At 51.6% G+C, this 22,342-nt stretch overlaps 1 protein-coding gene and 2 pseudogenes across 4 annotated transcripts in view; 1 reads left to right on the forward strand and 2 right to left on the reverse strand.

Annotated features, from left to right (window-relative positions):
- The window catches only part of BRD4 (bromodomain containing 4), a 65,826-nt gene that overhangs the window by 36,654 nt on the left and 6,830 nt on the right, over window positions 1–22,342 (reverse strand). For all 4 annotated transcript variants that reach the window (XM_071800719.1, XM_071800721.1, XM_071800718.1 and 1 more), the window contains exons 2-8: window positions 15,449–15,531; window positions 10,214–10,330; window positions 8,170–8,488; window positions 6,416–6,553; window positions 4,290–4,425; window positions 3,061–3,335; window positions 1,120–1,479 (exon numbers count right to left, since the gene is read on the reverse strand). In XM_071800719.1, the coding sequence (XP_071656820.1) occupies window positions 1,120–1,479; window positions 3,061–3,335; window positions 4,290–4,425; window positions 6,416–6,553; window positions 8,170–8,488; window positions 10,214–10,233 (1,248 nt within the window). In that variant the 5' untranslated portion in view covers window positions 10,234–10,330; window positions 15,449–15,531. The remainder of the gene's footprint in view (window positions 1–1,119; window positions 1,480–3,060; window positions 3,336–4,289; window positions 4,426–6,415; window positions 6,554–8,169; window positions 8,489–10,213; window positions 10,331–15,448; window positions 15,532–22,342) is intronic.
- Window positions 2,355–2,473, forward strand: LOC136114030 (5S ribosomal RNA; annotated as a pseudogene).
- LOC136114021 (5S ribosomal RNA) lies at window positions 18,048–18,166 on the reverse strand (annotated as a pseudogene).

Below are 22,342 nucleotides of genomic sequence, written 5' to 3' on the forward strand. Positions count from 1 at the left end.
CTCCAAGGAGCAAAATGGTGCCAGAATCACCTCAGGGATCAAAATGCCCCCAAAATCACCCCAAGGAGCAAAATGGCGCCAGAATCACCTCAGGGCCCCAAATGGCGCCAGAATCACCTCAAGGTTCAAAGTGGAATGACAGATTTTGGTCAAAAAACCCACTAGTTTGGGTCAAAGGAACAACTAATTTTGGTCAAGGAAACGACTAATTTGGGTCAAATGAAGGATTGCCGATGGTTTATAAGAATTAGAGCGGCCTAGGGGCGTCCTTGATGCGGTTCAGAAGAGGTCGACGTGCGCTCCATGATTCATTTTGGTCAAAAGCGACTGATTTTGGGCAACAAAACAACTCATTTGGGTCAAAAGAACAACGGCACGTTTGATCAAAATGAGTTGTTTGACCAAAATGAGTCTTTTTTTGACCAAAATTGGTTGGTTTTGACCCAAACGAGTAACGCAGAACACGTCGTTTTCTCCACAGCATCAAGGGCGTGATTAAAACCAAACCCAACCTGGGCGAAGGAGTCGGAGCCGAAACGTTAACGACTTCAAAATCATCAATTAAGGTTCAATAACTAAAATATTAACGACTTCTCAATCGCAAATTTACGTTTGGTCACTAAAATATTAACGACTTCAAAATAACGAATTGAGGTTCGGTAACTAAAAAACTCACAGCTTCTAAATCACGATTTAACGTTTGGTAATTAAAAAATTAAAGGCTTCAAAATAACGAATTAATAATTGATAACTAAAAAGCCGTGGATTTCGACGTAAGGATTTAAGGTTAAGATTTGGAACCACAAACGATCATTTTGAGGGGAAACGGGGACAACGCCGCCATTTTCAAACGCAACGAGCGCGATGATTAATTAACATTTCAAGGGGAAGCGGTGATTAATTTGCGGCCGCTCATCAAAACGAAGCCATTTGGAAGTAGAGGGAACTTATGTGTGCTTAAGACCAGCACGATTTGGGTAGAAAAGCTCCAAAAATGGTGTTTTAAATCAAATCTCCGCACTCCCGTGACTTCTGCTCTCTGGGGTTTAAGTAATAACGGGGTTGTTTGTATGTATTGTGTAGTTTTGTCCGTCTGTCCGTCCCCAATGTCCGCCTTACCTTGATGGTGCTCAGATCCATGGGGTGTTTGATGATGTCGCAATAATCGTGCAGCCCCAACGCCTCCACGTCCACGGGTTTGTAGAAGGGCCAAGCGTAGGCCGCGTGTTTCTTGGCGAACATCTCCTTGATGATCCCGCCGCAGTATTTCAACTGCTCCGAGATCTTGCTGCTCTTCTCCGCCGCGTGTTGTTGGGAGTCCGGAACGTCCTTCTTGGGGGGCTTCACCGGGCGGCTGCTCTCCCGCCGCGGGCCGCATTTGGTGGCTTTGGGCTCGGTGGGGAGCGAAGAGGAGTCGTGGATCGGGTCGATGGTGGTGGGGGTTGTGGTGTCTGCTTTCCTCTTCACCCCTTTTTTTGTCTACGAAACAAAAGACCAAGGCAATTTTACCACTGAGTCGTGTTCGCCGGATTTGCCATTGCTTGGAATCCAACACTAATACTGAGATTTGTTGAGCTCTACATAAAAACCAGGAGGGAAGAAGCCAGGGAGTCGTGGTCAATGGGGCAGAGTCCAATTGGGGTCTGGATCCAGCGCAGTGCCCCAGGGGTCTGTATTATTCCATATATCCATCAATGATCTGGAGGAGGGAATAGAGTGAGTGTCACCCAGTTTGCTGGTGACACCAAGCTGGAGCAGTGGTGGCACTGGAAGCTGTGCTGCCATCAGAGACCTGGGCAGGCTGGAGAGGAGAAATTCAATGAAACAGAACAAGTGTAGAGTCTGGATCTGGGCAGAACAAGCCCAGGTTCAGTGTGAGTTGGGAATGAGCTGTTAGAGAGCAGCGTAGGGGAAAGGGAGCTGGGGGCCTGGGGACAGCAGGGTGACCATGAGCCAGCACTGGGCCCTTGTGGCCAGGAAGCCAATGGGACCTGGGGGGATTAGAAGGGGGTGGTCAGTGGGTCAGAGAGGTTCTCCTACCCCTCTGCTCTGCCCTTGAAGAAAGGGTTTAGTTCAGATACTATCAGGATATACTTGGGGAACATATATATATGTAATATATACAGCCATAGCACCCTGAGAACACCCAATCTCGTCCAATCTTGGAAGCTAAGCAGGGTCGGGCTTGGTCAGTGCTTGGATGGGAGACCAATGATACCTGGGGGGCATTAGAAGGGGGTGGTCAGTAAGTCAGAGAGGTTCTCCTGCCCCTCTGCTCTGCCCTTGAAAAAAGGGTTTAGTTCCGATACTATCAGGATATACTTGGGGAATACATATATGTACATATGTATAATATATACAGCCATAGCACCCTGGGAACGCTCCATCTTATCTGATCTGGGAAGCTAAGCAGGGTCGGGCCCGGTCAGTGCTTGGATGGGAGCCCAGCTGGGAATAGCGGGTGCTGTGGGCTGAGCCAGCACTGGGCCCTTGTGGCCAGGAAGCCAATGGGACCTGGGGGGGATTAGAAGGGGGTGGTCAGTGGGTCAGAGAGGTTCTCCTGCCCCTCTGCTCTGCCCTGGGGAGGCCACATCTGGAATAGTGTGTCCCATCTGGAATGGTGTGTCCCATCTGGAATATTGTGTCACATCTGGAATAGTGTGTCCAGCTCTGGCCCCTCAGCTCCAGGACAGGGCCACGTTCCTGTGTCCCCTCAGCTGGGTGTTCCCGCTCCGGGGGGGTTGGACTGGATGAGCTTTGAGGACCCTTCCAACCCCTAACATCCTGTGATTCTGTGATTATCTCAGCTCCACCATCAAAAGTTGATGGCGCGAGTCAGGACCGAACCCTTGAGTCGCGCAAAGCTCAAGGAAGGTTTTAGGCGGGCGCAATGAGTCGCGTTTAACTTTAGGCCGGCTCAGAGAGCCAGCGCGGGCACCTTTTCCACTCAACGCAAACAACCGTTCGCCAAACGTGAATTTGCAGAGCAAATCGCGGCCAACCAAATGCAGTTTTGGGTGATTGCGCTCACGTCGTTAAGGTAATGAAGGGAAGACTCACCTTGACGGGCTGGGCGGGCGTGGGGATGACGGGCGGATGCGGTTGGAGGGGCTGGGGGGCCGGGGCGGGCGGCGCGGGGGCCGGGGGGGCCGGCGCGGGCGGCTGCGGAGGCACCATCGTCATCACGGGCGTGGGGACGATGAGGTCGGGGGTGACGGGGGGGAACGGGTGCGGCGGCGGTGGCGCCGGGAGAGGCTGCGGTGGCGGCGGCGGCTGCGCCGGGGAGGAGGCCGGGGTGGCGTTGGGAACGGCCGATGAGCCCGGTTTGGATGTCACTGGGGGGAGAAAACACAGAGGAAATGGCTGCGCGCTTCAAACAGCGTTAATTGGAGGGGAAAAGCAATTAGTGTTTTGATGAATGTTCCGTGTTGTTTAACGGACAACCCGCGGTTCCTGCTCTCGAGGAACCGGCCGCGTTTTTGCTTCGTGAGGGTGATTTTTGTGGCTCGTTGGGAGACACGGAGCCAAAATCGGTGACAAGAGCTGCCCGGTAAAAGCCCGAGCTCAGGCCTAAGGCCCCTGCCCTCGCCCAGGAGGGTGAGTCCCTCTTTTCCTTTCCTTCCCCTTCCCTTTCCCTTTTCCCCCTTTTCCTTCTCCTTTTCTTCCTTTCCTTTTCCCTCCTTCCCTTCCTTTCCCCTCCATTTCCCTTTCCCTTCCCCTTCCTTTTCTTTTTCCTTCCTCTTCCTTCTCCTTCCCCTTCCTCTTCCTCCTCCTTCCCCTTCCTTCTCCTTCCCTTCCCCTTCCTTCTCCTTCCCTTCCCCTTCCTTCTCCTTCCCTTCCCCTTCCTTCTCCTTCCCTTCCCCTTCCTTCTCCTTCCCTTCCTTCTCCTTCCCTTTCCCTTCCCTTCCTTCTCCTTCCCTTCCCCTTCCTTCTCCTTCCCTTCCCCTTCCTTCTCCTTCCCTTCCTTTCCCTTCTCCTTCCCTTCCTTTCCTTCTCCTTCCTCTTCCTTCTCCTTCCCCTTTCCCTTCCTTCTCCTTCCCCTTCCTTTCCCTTTCCTTCTCCTTCCCCTTTCCTCTTCCTTTTCCTCCCCTTTCCCTTTTCCCTCCCTTCCCCTTCCTTTTCCTCTTAGCCGTTCAACACAACCAAACAAGGCGCTGAGAGCACCCGCGATCCCTGGAAGGACACTCAGCTTTAACCAACACCCCCGTCAAACCCCCCAGTCGAGTCCAGCTCAAACCAGGCGCCGACTTGAGCCCGGCTTAACGGCGGGACGGACGTGGGGGCCGTACCTGTTTCCTTCCTCGCGCGCCCCCTCCCCTTGGTCTGCGCGATAACGATTTCCGTCTCCTCCTGCGTCATTTCCGAGATCTTCTGCAGGAAAAGCTTCTCTAGAGCTTCCGCCATTAAGACTATGTCATCCCCTGGCTGCGGAAAGGGACACGCGGCAAGATAAGCCAGACTTATATATGGAAACGTATATCGTCATATAAAGAAAGGGGTTTGCTCCTACAGATGCTGCCTTCGGGCTTTTTAAACCTATAGAGCGCGTTTGGGTTTGATCAATCTATAGTCTGGATTAGAAATCAAATCTGCGGTAGATCAGAAGTCTAATCCGTGTTATAGATTGTGCTGGAGATCGTGTTACGCTCAGGTTTTATTAATCTACAGATTAAGATGGTGCTGTGTTCAGGCTTTCTTAATCTAATCTGTAATATAGATTAGAAACCGGCATGCGTTCCGGATTGGAAATCAAGCCGTGCTCCGGATTGGAAATCAAGCCGTGTTCCGGATTGGAAACCGGTTTGCGCTCTAGATTAGAGATCAAGCCGTGTTCTGGATTAGAAATTGAGGCATATTCTGGATTAGACATCGGTACGTGGTCTAAATTAGATATCTATGTGGTCTAGATTAAAACTAGTTTTGTGTTCACGACTAGAAATAGGTCCGTGCACTAGATTAGAAATCGAGACGTGTTCTGGATTAGAAATGGAGACATGTTCTGGATTGGAAACTGGTTTGTGGCCTAAATTAGAAAACCAGTTTGTGTTCTAGATTAGAAATGGAGACATGGTCTGGATTGGAAACCAGTTCGTGGTCTAGATTAGAAAACCGGTTCGTGGTCTAGATTAGAAATGGAGACACGGGCTGGATTGGAAACCAGTTCATGGCCTAGATTAGAAAAGCAGTTTGTGTTCTAGATTAGAAACGGAGACACGGTCTGGATTGGAAACCGGTTCGTGGCCTAGATTAGAAATGGAGACACGGGCTGGATTGGAAACCGGTTCGTGGTCTAGATTAGAAATGGAGACACGGGCTGGATTGGAAACCGGTTCATGGTCTAGATTAGAAATGGAGACACGGGCTGGATTGGAAACCGGTTCGTGGTCTAGATTAGAAAACCGGTCAGTGTTCTAGATTAGAAATGGAGACACGGGCTGGACTGGAAACCGGTTCATGGCCTAGATTAGAAAACCAGTTTGTGTTCTAGATTAGAAATGGAGACACGGGCTGGATTGGAAACCGGTTCGTGGCCTAGATTAGAAAACTGGTTCGTATCCTACATTAGAAATGGAGACATGGTCTGGATTGGAAACCGGTTCGTGGTCTAGATTAGAAATGGAGACACGGTCTGGATTGGAAACCGGTTCGTGGCCTAGATTAGAAATGGAGACACGGGCTGGATTGGAAACCGGTTCATGGTCTAGATTAGAAATGGAGACACGGGCTGGATTGGAAACCGGTTCGTGGTCTAGATTAGAAATGGAGACACGGTCTGGATTGGAAACCGGTTCATGGTCTAGATTAGAAATGGAGACACGGGCTGGATTGGAAACCGGTTCGTGGCCTAGATTAGAAAACCGGTCAGTGTTCTAGATTAGAAATGGAGACATGGGCTAGATTGGAAACCGGTTTGTGGCCTAGATTAGAAAACCGGTCAGTGTTCTAGATTAGAAATGGAGACATGGGCTAGATTGGAAACCGGTTTGTGGCCTAGATTAGAAACCCCGGCTGTGTTCTAGATTAGACAACCTGGTCGGGCTCTAGATTAGAAATTTATATGTGTTCTAGACTAGACATCTGTAGTTGTTCCAGACTAGACATCTGTAGTTGTTCCAGACTAGACATCTGTAGTTGTTCTAGACTAGACATCTAATCTCTATTAGATCGGAGATCTGATCCACATTGATCGTTACATCTGGGTTTTCTTAATCTCTAGGTTCCACACTCCGGTTTTCTTACCCCAATTCCTATCACAGATAAGAAACCTCATCCCTATCAGCTCAGAAATCTTCGCCCCCCCACCAGATCCCAGTTTCCAACCAGCCTCAAATCGCCTTCATCACAAAATAGGAAGCGCAGACCCAATTTTTAACTCTTTCTTCGATAACGTTGGTGCCTCGGGATCGTTCCGTACCTTGTTGTAGATGTAGCAGTTTGTAAACATGGTGTTAAAATCCTGGATACATTCTTGAGCGTTCCAGTAGTAGTTATTCTCCAAGCGTTTCTTTATTGTTCCCATATCCATCGGAGTTTTAATTATCTTATAATAATCCTGCAAAGGGCAAAGAGGGAGATGGGTGGTGTGGGAAGGCAAAAATCACCCTAAATATGTGGGTTTATGGAGTTTAAGGGCTGGAAAGGCCGTTGCTAGAGAACCGGCGCTCTCGTTCCTGCTGCGACGGTATTAAATAGCTTAAAGGCGAGGTAATATATTATATAATTAGAGCTGTTTTGTCTTAAAACAGCTAATTTAGAATCATTAAATGATTTGGGTTGGAAAAGACCTTTAAGATCGAGTGATTGTGGTGGCGTTTTGAGCCCTGAGGGGATTCTGGCGCCATTTTGGGCCCTGAGGGGATTCTGGCGCCATTTTGGGCCCCGAGGGGATTCTGGCGCCATTTTGGGCCCTGAGGGGATTCTGGCGCCATTTTGGGCCCTAGAGGGGATTTAGATGCCCCTGGGGCTGCCATTTTGCATTTTGAGGTGATTTTGTGCTCCATGGCCACCATTTTGAGCCCTAAGATGATCTTTGTGCCACCATTTTGATCTCTCTGTGGTGATTTTGGTGCCCCTGGGGTAGATACTTTGTGTTTTGAGGTGATTTTGTGCTCCTGGTGCCGCCATTTTGAGCCCTGAGGTGATTTTGGCGCCATTTTGTGCCCTGAGGTGATCTTGGGGCCGCCATTTTGAGCCCTGAGGTGATTTTGGTGCCCCATGTTGAGCCCTGAGGTGATTCTGATGTCCCTGGGGCCACCATTTTGTGTTTTGAGGTCATTTTAGTGGCATTTTGAGTCCTGAGGTGATCCCTCCACCCCTGGGGTCACCACTTTGATCCCTTGAGTGATTTTGGTGCCATTTTGAGCCCTGAGGCGATGCTGGCGCCACCATGTTGAGCCCTGAGGCGATGCTGGCGCCCCTGGGGCCGCCATTTTGTGTTTTGAGGTGATTTTAGCGCCATTTTGAGCTCTGAGGTGATCCCACCACCCCTTGGGCCGCCACTTTGAGCCCTGAGGTGATTCTGGCGCCGCCATTTTGAGCCCTGAGGTGATTCTGGTGCCACCATTTTGAGCCCTGAGGTGATTCTGGTGCCACCATTTTGAGCCCCGAGGTGATGCTGGGGCCATTCTGTGCCCTGAGGTGATTCTGGCGCCACCATTTTGAGCCCTGAGGTGATTCTGGCGCCACCATTTTGAGCCCTGAGGTGATTCTGGTGCCACCATTTTGAGCCGAGGTGATTCTGGCGCCCCCATTTTGAGCCCTGAGGTGATTCTGGTGCCACCATTTTGAGCCCTGAGGTGATGCTGGGGCCATTCTGTGCCCTGAGGCGATTCTGGCGCCACCATTTTGAGCCCTGAGGTGATTCTGGCGCCACCATTTTGAGCCCTGAGGCGATGCTGGTGCCACCATTTTGAGCCCTGAGGCGATGCTGGTGCCACCATTTTGAGCCCTGAGGCGATGCTGGCGCCACCATTTTGAGCCCTGAGGCGATGCTGGCGCCACCATTTTGAGCCCCGAGGTGATGCTGGGGCCATTCTGTGCCCTGAGGCGATTCTGGCGCCACCATTTTGAGCCCTGAGGCGATTTTGAGCCTCGAGATGAGCGAGGTGGTCTCCCCTCATCCGCCCCCCATCTCCATCCCCGTTGGCTCTCCCTCCGAACTCTACTCACGGGGAGGTTGAGCTTGACGGCGTCCACAGGCTGCTGGAAAGGCCACGCAAACTGGTGCTTCCATAACGTCTTCAGCACCACCTTGAGCAGATACTGCAGCTGGTTGGTCATACGCTTGGGTTTGTTGGGGTTGGAAGTCTCCGGCGGAGGGGCATTCACACCGACCACGCCGCCGGGCTGCGGTTGAGCCTGCGACTGCGCCGCGGACATCTGGGTGGTCTCCAGTCCATCCCCCATCACCGGCAGGTTCCTCAGTCTCGTTCCGGGGCCGCTTTCCGTCGACATGCTGTTGATCCCATTGCATTCCTCACCGGACACCCTGCGGAGACATGAGGGCACCTCAAGTACAGCTTTGGGGACAAAGCTCAGCTTAAATCGGTGAACCTCGCCAGAGCAGCTCGGTCAACCAGGCCTTAGCGACGGTGCTGTTTCCACAACAAATTACGTCAACGTTCCAAACGTAACGAACATTCTACCCTGGTTTAGGTCTGTTCTTGCCTAATCTACTCAACGATGCTCTCCATGAAGAGTCTACGTTCTCCATGAAGAGTCTACGTTCTCCATGAAGAGTCTTCATTAACTCTAAACGAGGCTCTAACGAGCCAAACGCCTCAGGTTGGCTTGGCCAACACCATGAGGAGTTGAGTTGGTGTTGGCCAATGCTCAGCAGCTCCTCGGTGGCAACAACCACCCCAATTTAACGCCAAAAATGCGGGGTTTAGGTGCGCGCTGAGCTGAGCTTTAGGTAGTTAATTAAGTAGATAATCTTTAGGTAGTTAATTTTAATAGATAATCTTTAGGTAGCTAATTCAGGTAGAGAATCTAGGCGGATAATAGCTTTAAGTAGATAATTTACGTAGGTAACATTAGGTAGATTGTTTAGGTAGTTAATCTTTAGGTTGATGATGTTTAGGTAGATAATTAGGTAGACAATATTGCGGTAGATACCTTTAGATATAATTTTAGATATAAATTTGGATATAATTTTTATGTAGATCACCCATAGGCGGATCACTTCAGATAGGTCACCTATAGGCGGATCACTTCAGATAGGTCACCTATAGGCGGATCACTTCAGATAGGTCACCCATAGGCGGATCACTTCAGATAGGTCACCCATAGGCGGATCACTTCAGATAGGCCACCCATAGGCGGATCACTTCAGATAGATCACCCATAGGCGGATCACTTCAGACAGGTCACCTATAGGCGGATCACTTCAGACAGGTCACCCATAGGCGGATCACTTCAGACAGGTCACCCATAGGCGGATCACTTCAGATAGGCCACCCATAGGCGGATCACTTCAGATAGGCCACCCATAGGCGGATCACTTCAGACAGGTCACCTATAGGCGGATCACTTCAGACAGGTCACCTATAGGCGGATCACTTCAGATAGGCCACCTATAGGCGGATCACTTCAGATAGGCCATCTATAGGCGGATCACTTCAGATAGGCCATCTATAGGCGGATCACTTCAGATAGGTCACCTATAGGCGGATCACTTCAGATAGGTCACCTATAGGTAGATCACTTCAGATAGGTCATCTATAGGTAGATAACTCATCTTTAGGTAGATAAATCGATAACTTAGATGGATCATTTTTAGGTAGATAACCTAAAGCACACGTAGCACGTCTTAAGCTTAAGAAATACAGCTATTAATTAGAGAAGCCACACAGCTGTTAATTAAAGACCACTCTATATTGTGTGAGAGCCTCATTAGCCACCAGTTCTGAGTGATCCGGGGGAAAAGCGAGGGGGAAGATGAGGAAGAAAACGTTTCTCATCGTGGGGTCATCGATCCGCTTTGGGCCTCCAGCGCTAATAAAACCTCAAGGCCTTAACCCTGACATCACTCAGTCTTAAACTCCCGCTTAGATTTGTTGCTGGTGCTGGTCTAAACCCAACAGCGACCGCTACCAGCGCAGATTTGGAGCTCTGGATGTTGGGTTTTAACTCTCTGGGGCTCCGCGCTGGTTTTACTAAGCCCGGTACTAAGGGCCGCGCTGGCCTGAGAAAGCGAGCGAAGGGCCGGTACCTTGTGGGATACATTGCCATAGGATTTTGCCCCAGAAGCCGATGCGCAGTCAGAGGTCGCTTGGCTTGTCCATCGATCTCCTGCGGGCGCAGGCACAGCTGCCTTCGGATCCCGGGCCTGCCGAACAACAGAGGATGGGCTGTTACGGACGGACGCTGGCAGACCCGGGGACCAACGCCGGGCACCGGGGGGACCAACGCCAGGCACCGGGGGGACCAACGCCGGGCACCGGGGGGACCAACGCCAGGCACCGGGGGGACCAACGCCGGGCGCCGGGGGGACCAACGCCGGGCACCGGGGGACCAACACCGGGCGCTGGGGGGACCAACACCGGGGGACCAACGTGGGCGCCGGGGGGACCAACACCGGGGGACCAACGCCGGGCACCGGGGGGACCAACACCGGGGGACCAACGTGGGCGCCGGGGGGACCAACACCGGGGGACCAACGTGGGCGCCGGGGGGACCAACACCGGGGGACCAACGCCGGGCACCGGGGGGACCAACACCGGGGGACCAACGTGGGCGCCGGGGGGACCGACGCCGGGCACCGGGGGGACCGACGCCAGGGGGACCAATGCCGGGCGCTGAGGGACCAGTAGGGACGGCACCGATGGGGAAGGGTTTGTGCGGGTGTTTTTCTGCTTTCAGGGTAAATTCATTCCTGAAATTCAGCCGGTGAGTTCAGGTTGGAAAAAAGGCTGGGGGGGGGGCAAAAAGGGGGACACAAAAAAGGGGGGGGACGACAAAAAAGGGGGGGGGACACGACAAAAAAGGGGGGGGACGACAAAAAAGGGGGGGGGGACACGACAAAAAAAGGGGGGGGGGACACGACAAAAAAAGGGGGGGGGGACACGACAAAAAAAGGGGGGGGGGACACGACAAAAAAAGGGGGGGGGGACACGACAAAAAAAGGGGGGGGACGACAACAAAAAAGGGGGGGACGACAACAAAAAAGGGGGGGACGACAACAAAAAAGGGGGGGGGACGACAACAAAAAAGGGGGGGGGACGACAACAAAAAAGGGGGGGGGACGACAACAAAAAAGGGGGGGGGACGACAACAAAAAAGGGGGGGGGGACGACAACAAAAAAGGGGGGGGGACGACAACAAAAAAGGGGGGGGACGACAACAAAAAAGGGGGGGGACGACAACAAAAAAGGGGGGGGACGACAACAAAAAAGGGGGGGGACGACAACAAAAAAGGGGGGGGACGACAACAAAAAAGGGGGGGGACGACAACAAAAAAGGGGGGGGACGACAACAAAAAAGGGGGGGGACGACAACAAAAAAGGGGGGGGGACGACAACAAAAAAGGGGGGGGACGACAACAAAAAAGGGGGGGGACGACAACAAAAAAGGGGGGGGACGACAACAAAAAAGGGGGGGGACGACAACAAAAAAGGGGGGGGACGACAACAAAAAAGGGGGGGGACGACAACAAAAAAGGGGGGGGACGACAACAAAAAAGGGGGGGGAGGGGACAGGGCAAAAAATGGGGGGGGGACAAAAAATGGGGGGGGGACAAAAAATGGGGGGGGACAAAAAATGGGGGGGGACAAAAAATGGGGGGGGACAAAAAATGGGGGGGGACAAAAAATGGGGGGGGACAAAAAATGGGGGGGGACAAAAAATGGGGGGGACAAAAAATGGGGGGGACAAAAAATGGGGGGGACAAAAAATGGGGGGGACAAAAAATGGGGGGGGACAAAAAAATTAAGGAGGGGGGACACAAAAATTAAGGGGGGGGGCACAAAAATTAAGGGGGGGGCACAAAAATTAAGGGGGGGGGCACAAAAATTAAGGGGGGGGACACAAAAAATAAAGGGGGGAGTGTGACCAAAAAATGGGGGTGTGACCAAAAAATAGGGGGGGGTGTGACCAAAAAATGGGGCGGAAGGAAAGGGGGTGGGGTAAAAAGGGGGGACAAAAATGGGGGGGGACAAAAAATAATGAGGGGGGACAAAAAATGGGGGAAGGGGGGCAACAAAGGGGGGGAGCATAAATGGGGGGGAAGCATAAAGGGGGGACATAAGGGGGGAGGGGGAAGCATAAAGGGGGGACATAAGGGGGGAGGGGGAAGCATAAAGAGGGGGCAAAAAAGGGGGGGAAGCATAAAGAGGGGGCATAAGGGGGAGGCAAATTGAGGGTGGGAAGGGGGTCGGGGGCGGGGGGGGGGCAAAACACGGAGCGCGGAGGCGGGAGGGGCAAAAAACGCCCATCCAGAAGCTCTCAAACCAAACCTCAGCCCACAAAGACCTCGACCCCGGCGCCATTTATCGCCGATATCGGCACGAAACGCCGTGTCTCACGCGCGGGACTCGAGGCTCAAGGTCCGTACACAACGATCACGTCCTTAGAGAACCAGGCTGACAGCCGACGGAGGTGAAACCGCCGCAAACGCGCACGGCTCCGCGCTCCAGCTCAACGCCAAACGCGCCCCGGCCACAAAACCACCCACGCCGCAAACGTTGGGATGTATTTCGGAGAATAATCGACTTTAATCAATGAATATCTTACAATATTCATTACAAAACTCTCCGCTACTGGACACACCAAGATCCCGAGGGGGTTTGATGATGCGATAAGCGGTTTATCCATCATTTTAGCACAGATATTTAAGGAGTATGGGAAACGATGTTGGGTTCAGCCTCTGAGTCGGTGAATATCTGAGCGGCTCCTTCACCCCGTTCACGAAGGGTGATTTAAACCAATGATGGAGCGTTAAGCCAGGCTTAAGGGTTGAATTGCCATCCAGTGGGATCAAGAGGTCCCCTCGTCAAGTGAGGTGAATTGGAGGCCACACCAACGCCCACCGGTATCATCCAAACCCAGAGGGTTGTGGTGGAGCAGGTTGGTTACCCTGGAACCCACAGAGTGGATGTTCTGCAGCCCATGGAGATCCATGGTGGAGAAGACATCCAGCTTGAAGCCTGTGGTGAAGACCATGGTGGAACAGAGGTTCTGCAGCCCATGGAGATCCATGGTGGAGAAGACGTCCATCCTGAAGCCTGTGGATGTTCATGGTGGACCAAGCATCCACTCTGCAGCTCACAGTGAAGAACATGATGGAACACATCCTTTCACCCCATGGGGATCCATGGTGGAGAAGACATCTACTCTGAAGCCCGTGGAGATCCACAGTGGATCAAACATCCACTCTGCAGCTCATGGTGAAGAACACGGCAGAACACATCCTTTCACCCCATGGAGGTCCATGGTGGAGCAGATGTCCACCCTGAAGCCCATGGTGAACATCATGGTGGAGCAGATGCCCTGTCAACCCATGGAGATCCACAGTGGAGAAGATGTCCATCCTGAAGCCCATGGTGAAGATCACATCCATCCTGAAGCCCATGGAGGTTCATGGTGGACCAAACATCCACTCTGCAGCCCACGGTGAAGAACATGGCGGAAGAGATGTCCCTACAGCCCATGGAGATCCATGGTGGAGAAGACGTCCATCCTGAAGCCTGTGGATGTTCATGGTGGACCAAGCATCCACTCTGCAGCTCACAGTGAAGAACATGATGGAACACATCCTTTCACCCCATGGGGATCCATGGTGGAGAAGACATCTGCTCTGAAGCCCGTGGAGATCCACAGTGGATCAAACATCCACTCTGCAGCTCATGGTGAAGAACATGGCAGAACACATCCTTTCACCCCATGGAGGTCCATGGTGGAGCAGATGTCCACCCTGAAGCCCATGGTGAACATCATGGTGGAGCAGATGCCCTGTCAACCCATGGAGATCCACAGTGGAGAAGATGTCCATCCTGAAGCCCATGGCGAAGATCACATCCATCCTGAAGCCCATGGAGGTTCATGGTGGACCAAACATCCACTCTGCAGCCCACGGTGAAGAACATGGCGGAAGAGATGTCCCTACAGCCCATGGAGATCCATGGTGGAGAAGACGTCCATCCTGAAGCCCATGGAGGTTCATGGTGGATCAAACATCCATTCTGCAGCTCACAGTGAAGAACACAGTGGAACACATCCTTTCACCCCATGGAGGTCCATGGTGGAGCAGATGTCCACCCTGAAGCCCACGGTGAACACCATGGTGGAGCAAATGTTCTTTCACCCCATGGGGATCCATGGTGGAGAAGATGTCCACCCTGAAGCCCATGGTGAAGATCACATCCATCCTGAAGCCCATGGAGGTTCATGGTGGACCAATCATCCACTATGCAACTCACAGTGAAGACCATGGTGGAGCAGATGCCCTTTCACACCATGAAGATCCATGGTGGAGCAAACATCCACTCTGCAGCCCATGGTGAAGAACGTGGTGGAAGAGTGTCCCTGCAGCCCATGGAGATCCACGGTGGAGCAGATGTCCCTGCAGCCCATGGAGACCCATGGTGGAGAAGACATCCAGCCTGAAGCCTATGGAGTTTCATGGTGGACTAAGCATCCACTCTGCAGCTCATGGTGAAGAACATGGTGGAACACATCCTCTCACCCCATAGAGATCCTTGGTGGAGCAGATGTCCACTCTGAAGCCCCTGGTAGAGGTGATGTCCCTACAGCCCATGGAGACCCATGGTGGAGCAGACGTCCATCCTGAAGCCCGAGGATGTCCATAGTGGACCAAACATCCACTCTGCAGCCCATGGTGAAGCAGATGTTCCTGCAGCCCACGGAGATCCATGGTGGAGAAGACATCCATCCTGAAAGCCCATGGAGGTCCACAATGCAGCAGATGTCTACCCTGCACCCCATGGTGAAGACCACGGTGGAGCAGATGTCCCTGCACCCATGAAGGTCCACGATGGAGCAGATGTCCCTGCACCCATGAAGGTCCATGATGGAGCACATGTCCACGTCCCCAAGGAGACCCATGGTGGAGCAGATGTCCCCATGGAGACCCATGGAGGAGCAGATGTCCACCCTGCAACCCACGGCTCCATTTTCGCTGCTGGAATTGTCTCCCTCTGGAAATCGGACTTAAATCCATCATCTAACGAACCATCGGGACCATCAAGCTGGATCCAGCCTTAACGAAGCCGGCGGCTCATTAAACCCCATCGGTAAATCCGGCCAATCCGTGGACGCGTTCACTGTGGCTCGTACGGGACCGAACTCAATCCGAAGCGCCCGAGATAATGAGCGCAGCTCTAATTAATTAATTCCCACTGACCCCCAAAAGCGCCGTTTCTGCCTCAAAACGCCGGCGATAAAGATAAATCCCACTTGTGGGCGAAGGACTAAAATGGAGAAGAATTACCTGAAATTGGAGTCGATCCTTTGGGTTCTTCACCAGCTCGACCCTCTCACCTTCATTTTCGACACGACTATCGAAAGAAAGATCTGGAAGGACAAGAAACACCCGTTAATCCAGAATTACGGCCCAAAAAGGCTCTTCCCAGCCCAGAAAGCTCTTCTTAAGTCCAGCTTAAGTTGGTTTCAAGGGTTTAACGCAGGTTTAAGTATTTCAAAGCCCGGCTTAGTGCCTTGACACCTGGAGGCCAGGGCGGCGATTGATCCATTGTTCCCGCTTTGGATTTTCAGGGAAATCGTCCAAAATTGCCCAAATCACCAAAAATTTAAGCTTGTAGAAGACAATTGTAACCACAAACGACTTCTTTTTAATATCAACGTCATTTACCGTCGTTTGCGCTCGTTAAATACCCGATAAATACCTGTTAAATACTTCAAAACCCGCTCCTCACCTATTAGAGCCAATAAATTAATTAAACCAATTAAAATAAGATCTTTAATTTCATATTCAGGGACCGTAAAGGATACGGAAGATGCGACACTTTGCCCCCTACGAAAGGAATTCGGCACGGCCAGAAAGAGGCCAGAGAAGGCCCAGCTTAACAGCTCTAACTTAAACTTTCAGCTTTAAGCTCAGCTTAAACTTCCAGTGTTTGTAGGAAAGCAAAATGGTGACTCTTCCTCCACCACAAGCTCCTGGGCTTATCTTGAGTTTCTTAATCAACAGAGGGGCCATCCACCTCCTTTAAGCTTGGTTTTAACAGGCAACGCTTAAACCTAAGCTCTTGATGGACGCCTCAGCGTATTTGATCAATAACCAGGCTTAAAACCGACACCTAAATACAATTTGCTACTAAAAAAGTCAGGATTATCACCCTATATTCAGATGCAGAGTCTAAAATTACCTGAGCTTTAAGCTGGGCTTATCAATTATTCTCCTTGGAAAAGCTCTTTTGCCTCATTTTCCTACCTACAAAAATCTTTAGAAGTGTTGAATTTTGGGATGGGATGCATATTTTAGGCTCCGAAACTTTAGTCTTGGTTTAGCGGTGACTCCCGCCCACGTTCTTCATGTGTTTTCACTATCGCACGACTCGGGGCTCCTAAAACAGCCGCTTTTCCCCCCAAAACCTGACAGGGAGCCCAGGACTGGAGGACAAGCCAAGATCACAGCCAAACCAGGTGGAAAAAAGCAAAAGGAAACCAGAAAGGTTTGCAAAGTGGGAAAAACGCGGCGTCCTCAAGCGATTAAACCCGCCCAGAGATTAAAATCAAACCAGCTGAAAGCAGGAGGATGGTTAAACCGGTTCAAAGCAAAACCGTTCGATCAGAAGTGAATGTCAAACCACATTTAAGAGTTCAAAGTCATCCCGGGTCACGTTACAATGACTATTTGTTCAGCAAAGATCTATTTTCACAACCTTTCGCTCATCTTTACATCATCTAAAAATAAGATAGTCCTAAAAAGACGCTTTGAATACCCATCCTGGGCACAATTCAACCGCTCGGAACTTTCAAAGTGACATCGGGGACACCCGAAAGCTTCGGAAATTCATCTTTTTCAGTCCGGGAGCTCTGTAAACACTTGGAATTTTCCATTCTGTGGTAAAACGCGAACCCCCCTCTCTCTCCTTGATATGGAAGGAGTAGAAACATCTCCCTCTCTCTCTGCAGCTTCGTTTGACCCCAGAGCCCTTGGCCAGGGTCGTTAAGAGAGAGGAGAAGGGAGCACTGAGGCTCCAAGGAGCCGCTGGGTACCCAAAACCAGTGTGGGGGATGTTTGGGAGCTTTGGGGGCACCCACAGCCAGTGTGGGGGTGCAGAGAAGCCTCTGGAATGCCCACAGTCAGATTTGATCAGGCTATAGAAAATGGGGTTCTCGCCGAGGCTCGGCCCCTTGCGCGGATTTCTTGGAGTTACGAGCTGAGCCGCTTCTGTGTGGGAGCAAATTAACCCTCGTGGGATTGCGAGTGCATCTACTTTCCGTGCACGTATTTCCTCGCCTAATCGTGAGTGTATTTTCCTCCCATGATTCCACATGGCTGGAGAGCAGTCAGGCAGAAAGGGACTTGGGGGACGAATGGCCAGGAAGCTCAACATGGGCCAACAGTGTGGCCAAGAAGGCCAATGGGGTCCTGTCCTGGATCCAAAACGGCGTATTCGGCAGGACAAGGGCAGTGATGCTTCCCCTGTGCTCTGCATTGGGGAGGCCACACCTGGAGTGTTGTGCTCAGTCCTGGGCCCCTCAGGTCAGGATTGAGGTGCTGGAGCGGGTCCAGAGAAGAGCAACAAGACTGGGGAAGGGACTTGAACCTATGGGGAGAGGCTAAGGGAGCTGGCCTTGTCTAGGCTGGAGAAGAGGAGGCTTAGAGCTGAGCTCAGCACTCTCCAGAATCACCTGAAGGGCCACAACTGCACACACTATTCCAGATGTGACACACTATTCCAGATGTGACACACTATTCCAGATGTGACACACTATTCCAGATGTGGCCTCCCCAGGGCAGAGCAGAGGGGCAGGAGAACCTCTCTGACCCACTGACCACCCCCTTCTAATCCCCCCCAGGTCCCATTGGCTTCCTGGCCACAAGGGCCCAGTGCTGGCTCAGCCCACAGCACCCGCTATTCCCAGCTGGGCTCCCATCCAAGCACTGACCGGGCCCGACCCTGCTTAGCTTCCCAGATCAGACCAGATGGGGCGTTCTCAGGGTGCTATGGCTGTATAGATTATATATATATATGTTCCCCAAGTATATCCTGATAGTATCTGAACTAAAGGGCAGAGCAGAGGGGCAGGAGAACCTCTCTGACCTACTCACCACCCCCTTCTAATCCCCCCAGGTCCCATTGGCTTCCTGGCCACAAGGGCCCAGTGCTGGCTCATGCTCACCCTGCTGTCCCCAGGCCCCCCAGCTCCCTTTCCCCTACGCTGCTCTCTAACAGCTCATTCCCAACTCACACTGAACCTGGGCTTGTTCTGCCCAGATCCAGACTCTACACTTGTTCTGTTTCATTGAATTTCTCCTCTCCAGCCTGTCCAGGTCTCTGATGGCAGCACAGCTTCCAGTGCCACCACTGCTCCAGCTTGGTGTCACCAGCAAACTGGGTGACACTCACTCTATTCCCTCCTCCAAATCATTGATGGATATATGGAATAATACAGACCCCTGGGGCACTGCGCTGGATCCAGGCTTCCGATCGGGGTGTCTCCATGACACCCTCAACCAACCCTGGATCCTGTAACCCCATAGGGTTTGTACAGCGGATTCTTCCATCCGGGTCGGCGGGTGAGGAGCAGCAAAGGGTCCTTTTTACCTTTATCCCACACTCTCACCTTTACTTCTGTTATAAATAGGATAATAAATGTGATTTTCACCCTTTTCCCAGTGATTCTGCAGGACAAAGAGGCGTTTAAATCAAGAAACCATGAGACTTCATCCCGTGGCGCGGCACCTTCCCCCAGGTGCCCTAATTAACCCTAATTACACCCAATTCAGCACAAATGATCCCGCCGGGGGGGGGGTTGGGAGCAGCACAACGTTGGGAATTGTCTCAGTAAATACATTAAAATAACAGCGATGGGTAGTTTAGATCTTTCTTAATTAATTCTTCTCCCCCTCACCGAATTCTTCGTTAAGCAGCGATCAAATGTGTTCAATATAACAAATTAATATGGTGCTAAATTGAAGAACATTAAGAATATATTGGTGATTCTGACAACACCAGGACTCAAAGGATTAAGTGGATTGATTGAACACAAGCGATTTTAATTGATTACTTTGTGATGCTTCTTTTTCTAAGTGGATAATTAACACCGACTTGGCAACATTGATAATTAACATTGACAATTCGTACAATTTCGAGGCACAAATTCCTCATTTTGAGGCAGAAATCTGTTGTAAACCCCACACGTTGGGGGCAGAGGTGCCTTAGGGCACTAATTACAGATCCTCGTTAAGGTGTCGCCAAATTACACAGAACTGGTCGTTCCACCCCGTGGGCGCAGGCGGGAAAGTTGATTTGCAAGGGGAAAAAGAGGAATTCAGCTCTTTGGAGGGGCCGTTTCTGTTTCCAACCACCAGCGGAGCTTCAACTGCCGCAAGAGGAACTCGAAAATGACACCAAAAAGCTCAATTCTGCCCCAAAAATTGAGGCTTTGCGTAGGAAATTTGAGGCGTCGCGTCCCAAAATTCCAACACGACCCCAAATTCTGATGCGACCCCAAATTCCGAGGCGCCGCGTCCCCAAATCCCAACTCCTCCCGTTCCCAAAACTCTGAGGTGCTGCGTCCCAAAATGCTGATGCGCCCAGTCCCCAAAATCCCAAGGCCTCATGTCCCAAAATCCCGAGGCCTCACGTCCCAAAATCCCGAGGCCTCACGTCCCAAAATCCCGAGGCGATGCGACCCCGTCCCCAAAATCCCGACGCCTCACGTCCCAAAATCCCCAGGCGCCCTGGTCCCAAAATTTTGACGCGTCCTGTCCCAAATTTCCGAGGCGATGCGTCCCAAAATTCCAATGTGCCCCATCCCAAAATTCGAGGCATCCCAAAATTTCGATGAGCCGCATCCCAAAATTCGAGGCGCTGCGTCCCAAAATTCAAACGCCTCCCATCCCAAAATTCAAGGCACTGTATCCCAAAATTTCGACGCCTCCCATCCCAAAATTTGAGGCGCCGCATCCCAAATTTCCGAGGTGCCCCGTCCCCAAATTCCAAGGCGTTCTGTCCCCAAATTGAGGCAACGTATCCCAAATTTTGAGCCGACATGCCCCATTCCCAAAATCCCGAGGCGCCCCGTCCCCAAATTCTGACACGATGTGTCCCCAAAATCCCAACGCATCCCGTCCCAAAATTCCGAGGCGCCACGTCCCCAAATTCTGAGGAGTCCCAAAGAACCAAGGCGCTGCGTCCCAAAATTGTGGATGCACCCCGTCCCAAAATTCCAAGGCGCCACGTCCTGTCCCAAATTCTGATGCGCCCCATCCCCAAAATCCCGATGCCTCGCATCCCAAAATCCTAAAGCACCACATCCCAAAATTCCGAGGTGCCCCGTCCCCAAAAACCCGATGCCTCGCGTCCCAAAATTCCGACATGCCCCGTTCCCAAAATTTTGAGGCGCTGCGTCCCAAAATCCGACGCATCCCATCCCACGTTTCAAGGCACCGTGTCTCAAAATCCCAAGACGCCCCATCCCCAAAATTCCAAGGTCATGTGTCCCAAAATCCGACGCCTCCCGTCCCAAAATTCCGAGGCGACCCATCCTAAAATTCGAGGCAACGTGCCCCGTCCTCAAAATCCAATTCACCCAGTCCCAAAATCCCGAGGCAACGTGTCCCGTTCTCAAAATCCCGAGGTGCCCCATTCCCAAAATCCTGAGGCGCCGCATCCCAAAATCCGACCCATCCCGTCCCAAAATCCTGAGGCACTGCATCCCAAATTCTGAGGCCTTCCGTCCCAAAATCCCGAGGCGCCCCATCCCAAATTTCGAGGTGATGCACCCCGTCCCCAAAATCCCGACGTGCCCTGTCCCAAATTCCGAGGCGCTGCGTCCCAAAATTCCGATGTGTCCCGTCCCAAATTTTGAGGCGGACCGTCCCCAAATCCTGACACCTCCCATCTCCAAATTCCGAGGCGCCCTGTCCCCAAAATTCCGACGCCTCCCGTCCCAAAATTTGAGGTGCCGCATCCCAAAATTTCAACGCCTCCCATCCCAAATTTTGAGGCACCCCGTCCCTAAATTCCGACGCCTCCCAGCCCCAGATTTCAAGGCGCTGCATCCCAAAGTTTCGACGTCTCCCATCCCAAATTCCTAGGCAGTTTCCCAAAATTCTGAGGCGTCCCGTCCCAAAACTGAGGCGATGTACTCCGTCCCCAAAATCCCGACGCCTCCCGTCCCAAAATCCAACGCTTGAAAAGACTTTGTAGGAAGGAAAAGGAGGCAAAAGAGCTTTCCAAGGAGAACCATTGAATTCCAGCCCTGCCGAGGGTGTTTTGGAAGCGCAGTTGTGGGGTTTCCTCATCGCCCCCCGGGTTGGGCTCCTAACTTGGTGAAAAAATGAACCACAAGTCATTTAGCATCCCAGAAGTTAGTCCTGGTTTTTACAAAGCCCACAGTCCGACCCAACTTAATTGAGTATCTTCTATTTGATTGATCAGCACTAATTAATTCAAGGCAATCTCACTGGTGTCATTTCCCATTGCTGGGGTCTTATGTAAGTAAAGGATGTAGGCGCGGACTAAAAGCACCGCAGAGCTTTAAGCTGAGCTTAAAGTTTCAGGAGGAGCAGTTGAGTAGGAAACTTCTGCCCCAAGGTGATGGTTTTTTCAGGGTTTTTTGCCTCATTTTAGTAACTCTTCGGCTCATCAAATTAACATCAAAAGGGCGAGCGGGTGATTAAGAACCAGCTCAAGAAAGGAAGGTGCTTTAGGAACCAGGCTTTGTTAGTCCTGCTTCGTGGTTTAACTTTGACACCTGGCTTTGCTAGTCCCATGTAGAAGTTAAACCACTGAGCAGGACTAACAAAGCCTGGTGTAGAAGTTAAACCACTGAGCAGGACTAGTAAAGCCCTGTGTAGAAGTTAAATCACCGAGCAGGACTAACGAAGCCTGGTGTAGAAGTTAAATCACCAAGCAAGACTAACGAAGCCTGGTGTAGAAGTTAAACCACTGAGCAGGACTAACAAAGCCAGGTGTAGAAGTTAAACCACTGAGCAAGACTAACAAAGCCTGGTGTAGAAGTTAAACCATTGAGCAGGACTAACAAAGCCAGGTGTAGAAGTTGAACCACTGAGCAGGACTAGCAAAGCCCTGTGTAGAAGTTAAATCACCGAGCAGGACTAACGAAGCCTGGTGTAGAAGTTAAATCACCGAGCAGGACTAACAAAGCCTGGTGTAGAAGTTAA

Source organism: Patagioenas fasciata, chromosome 32 (assembly GCF_037038585.1).
Source record: "Patagioenas fasciata isolate bPatFas1 chromosome 32, bPatFas1.hap1, whole genome shotgun sequence".
Classification (NCBI taxonomy): Eukaryota; Metazoa; Chordata; class Aves; order Columbiformes; family Columbidae; genus Patagioenas; species Patagioenas fasciata.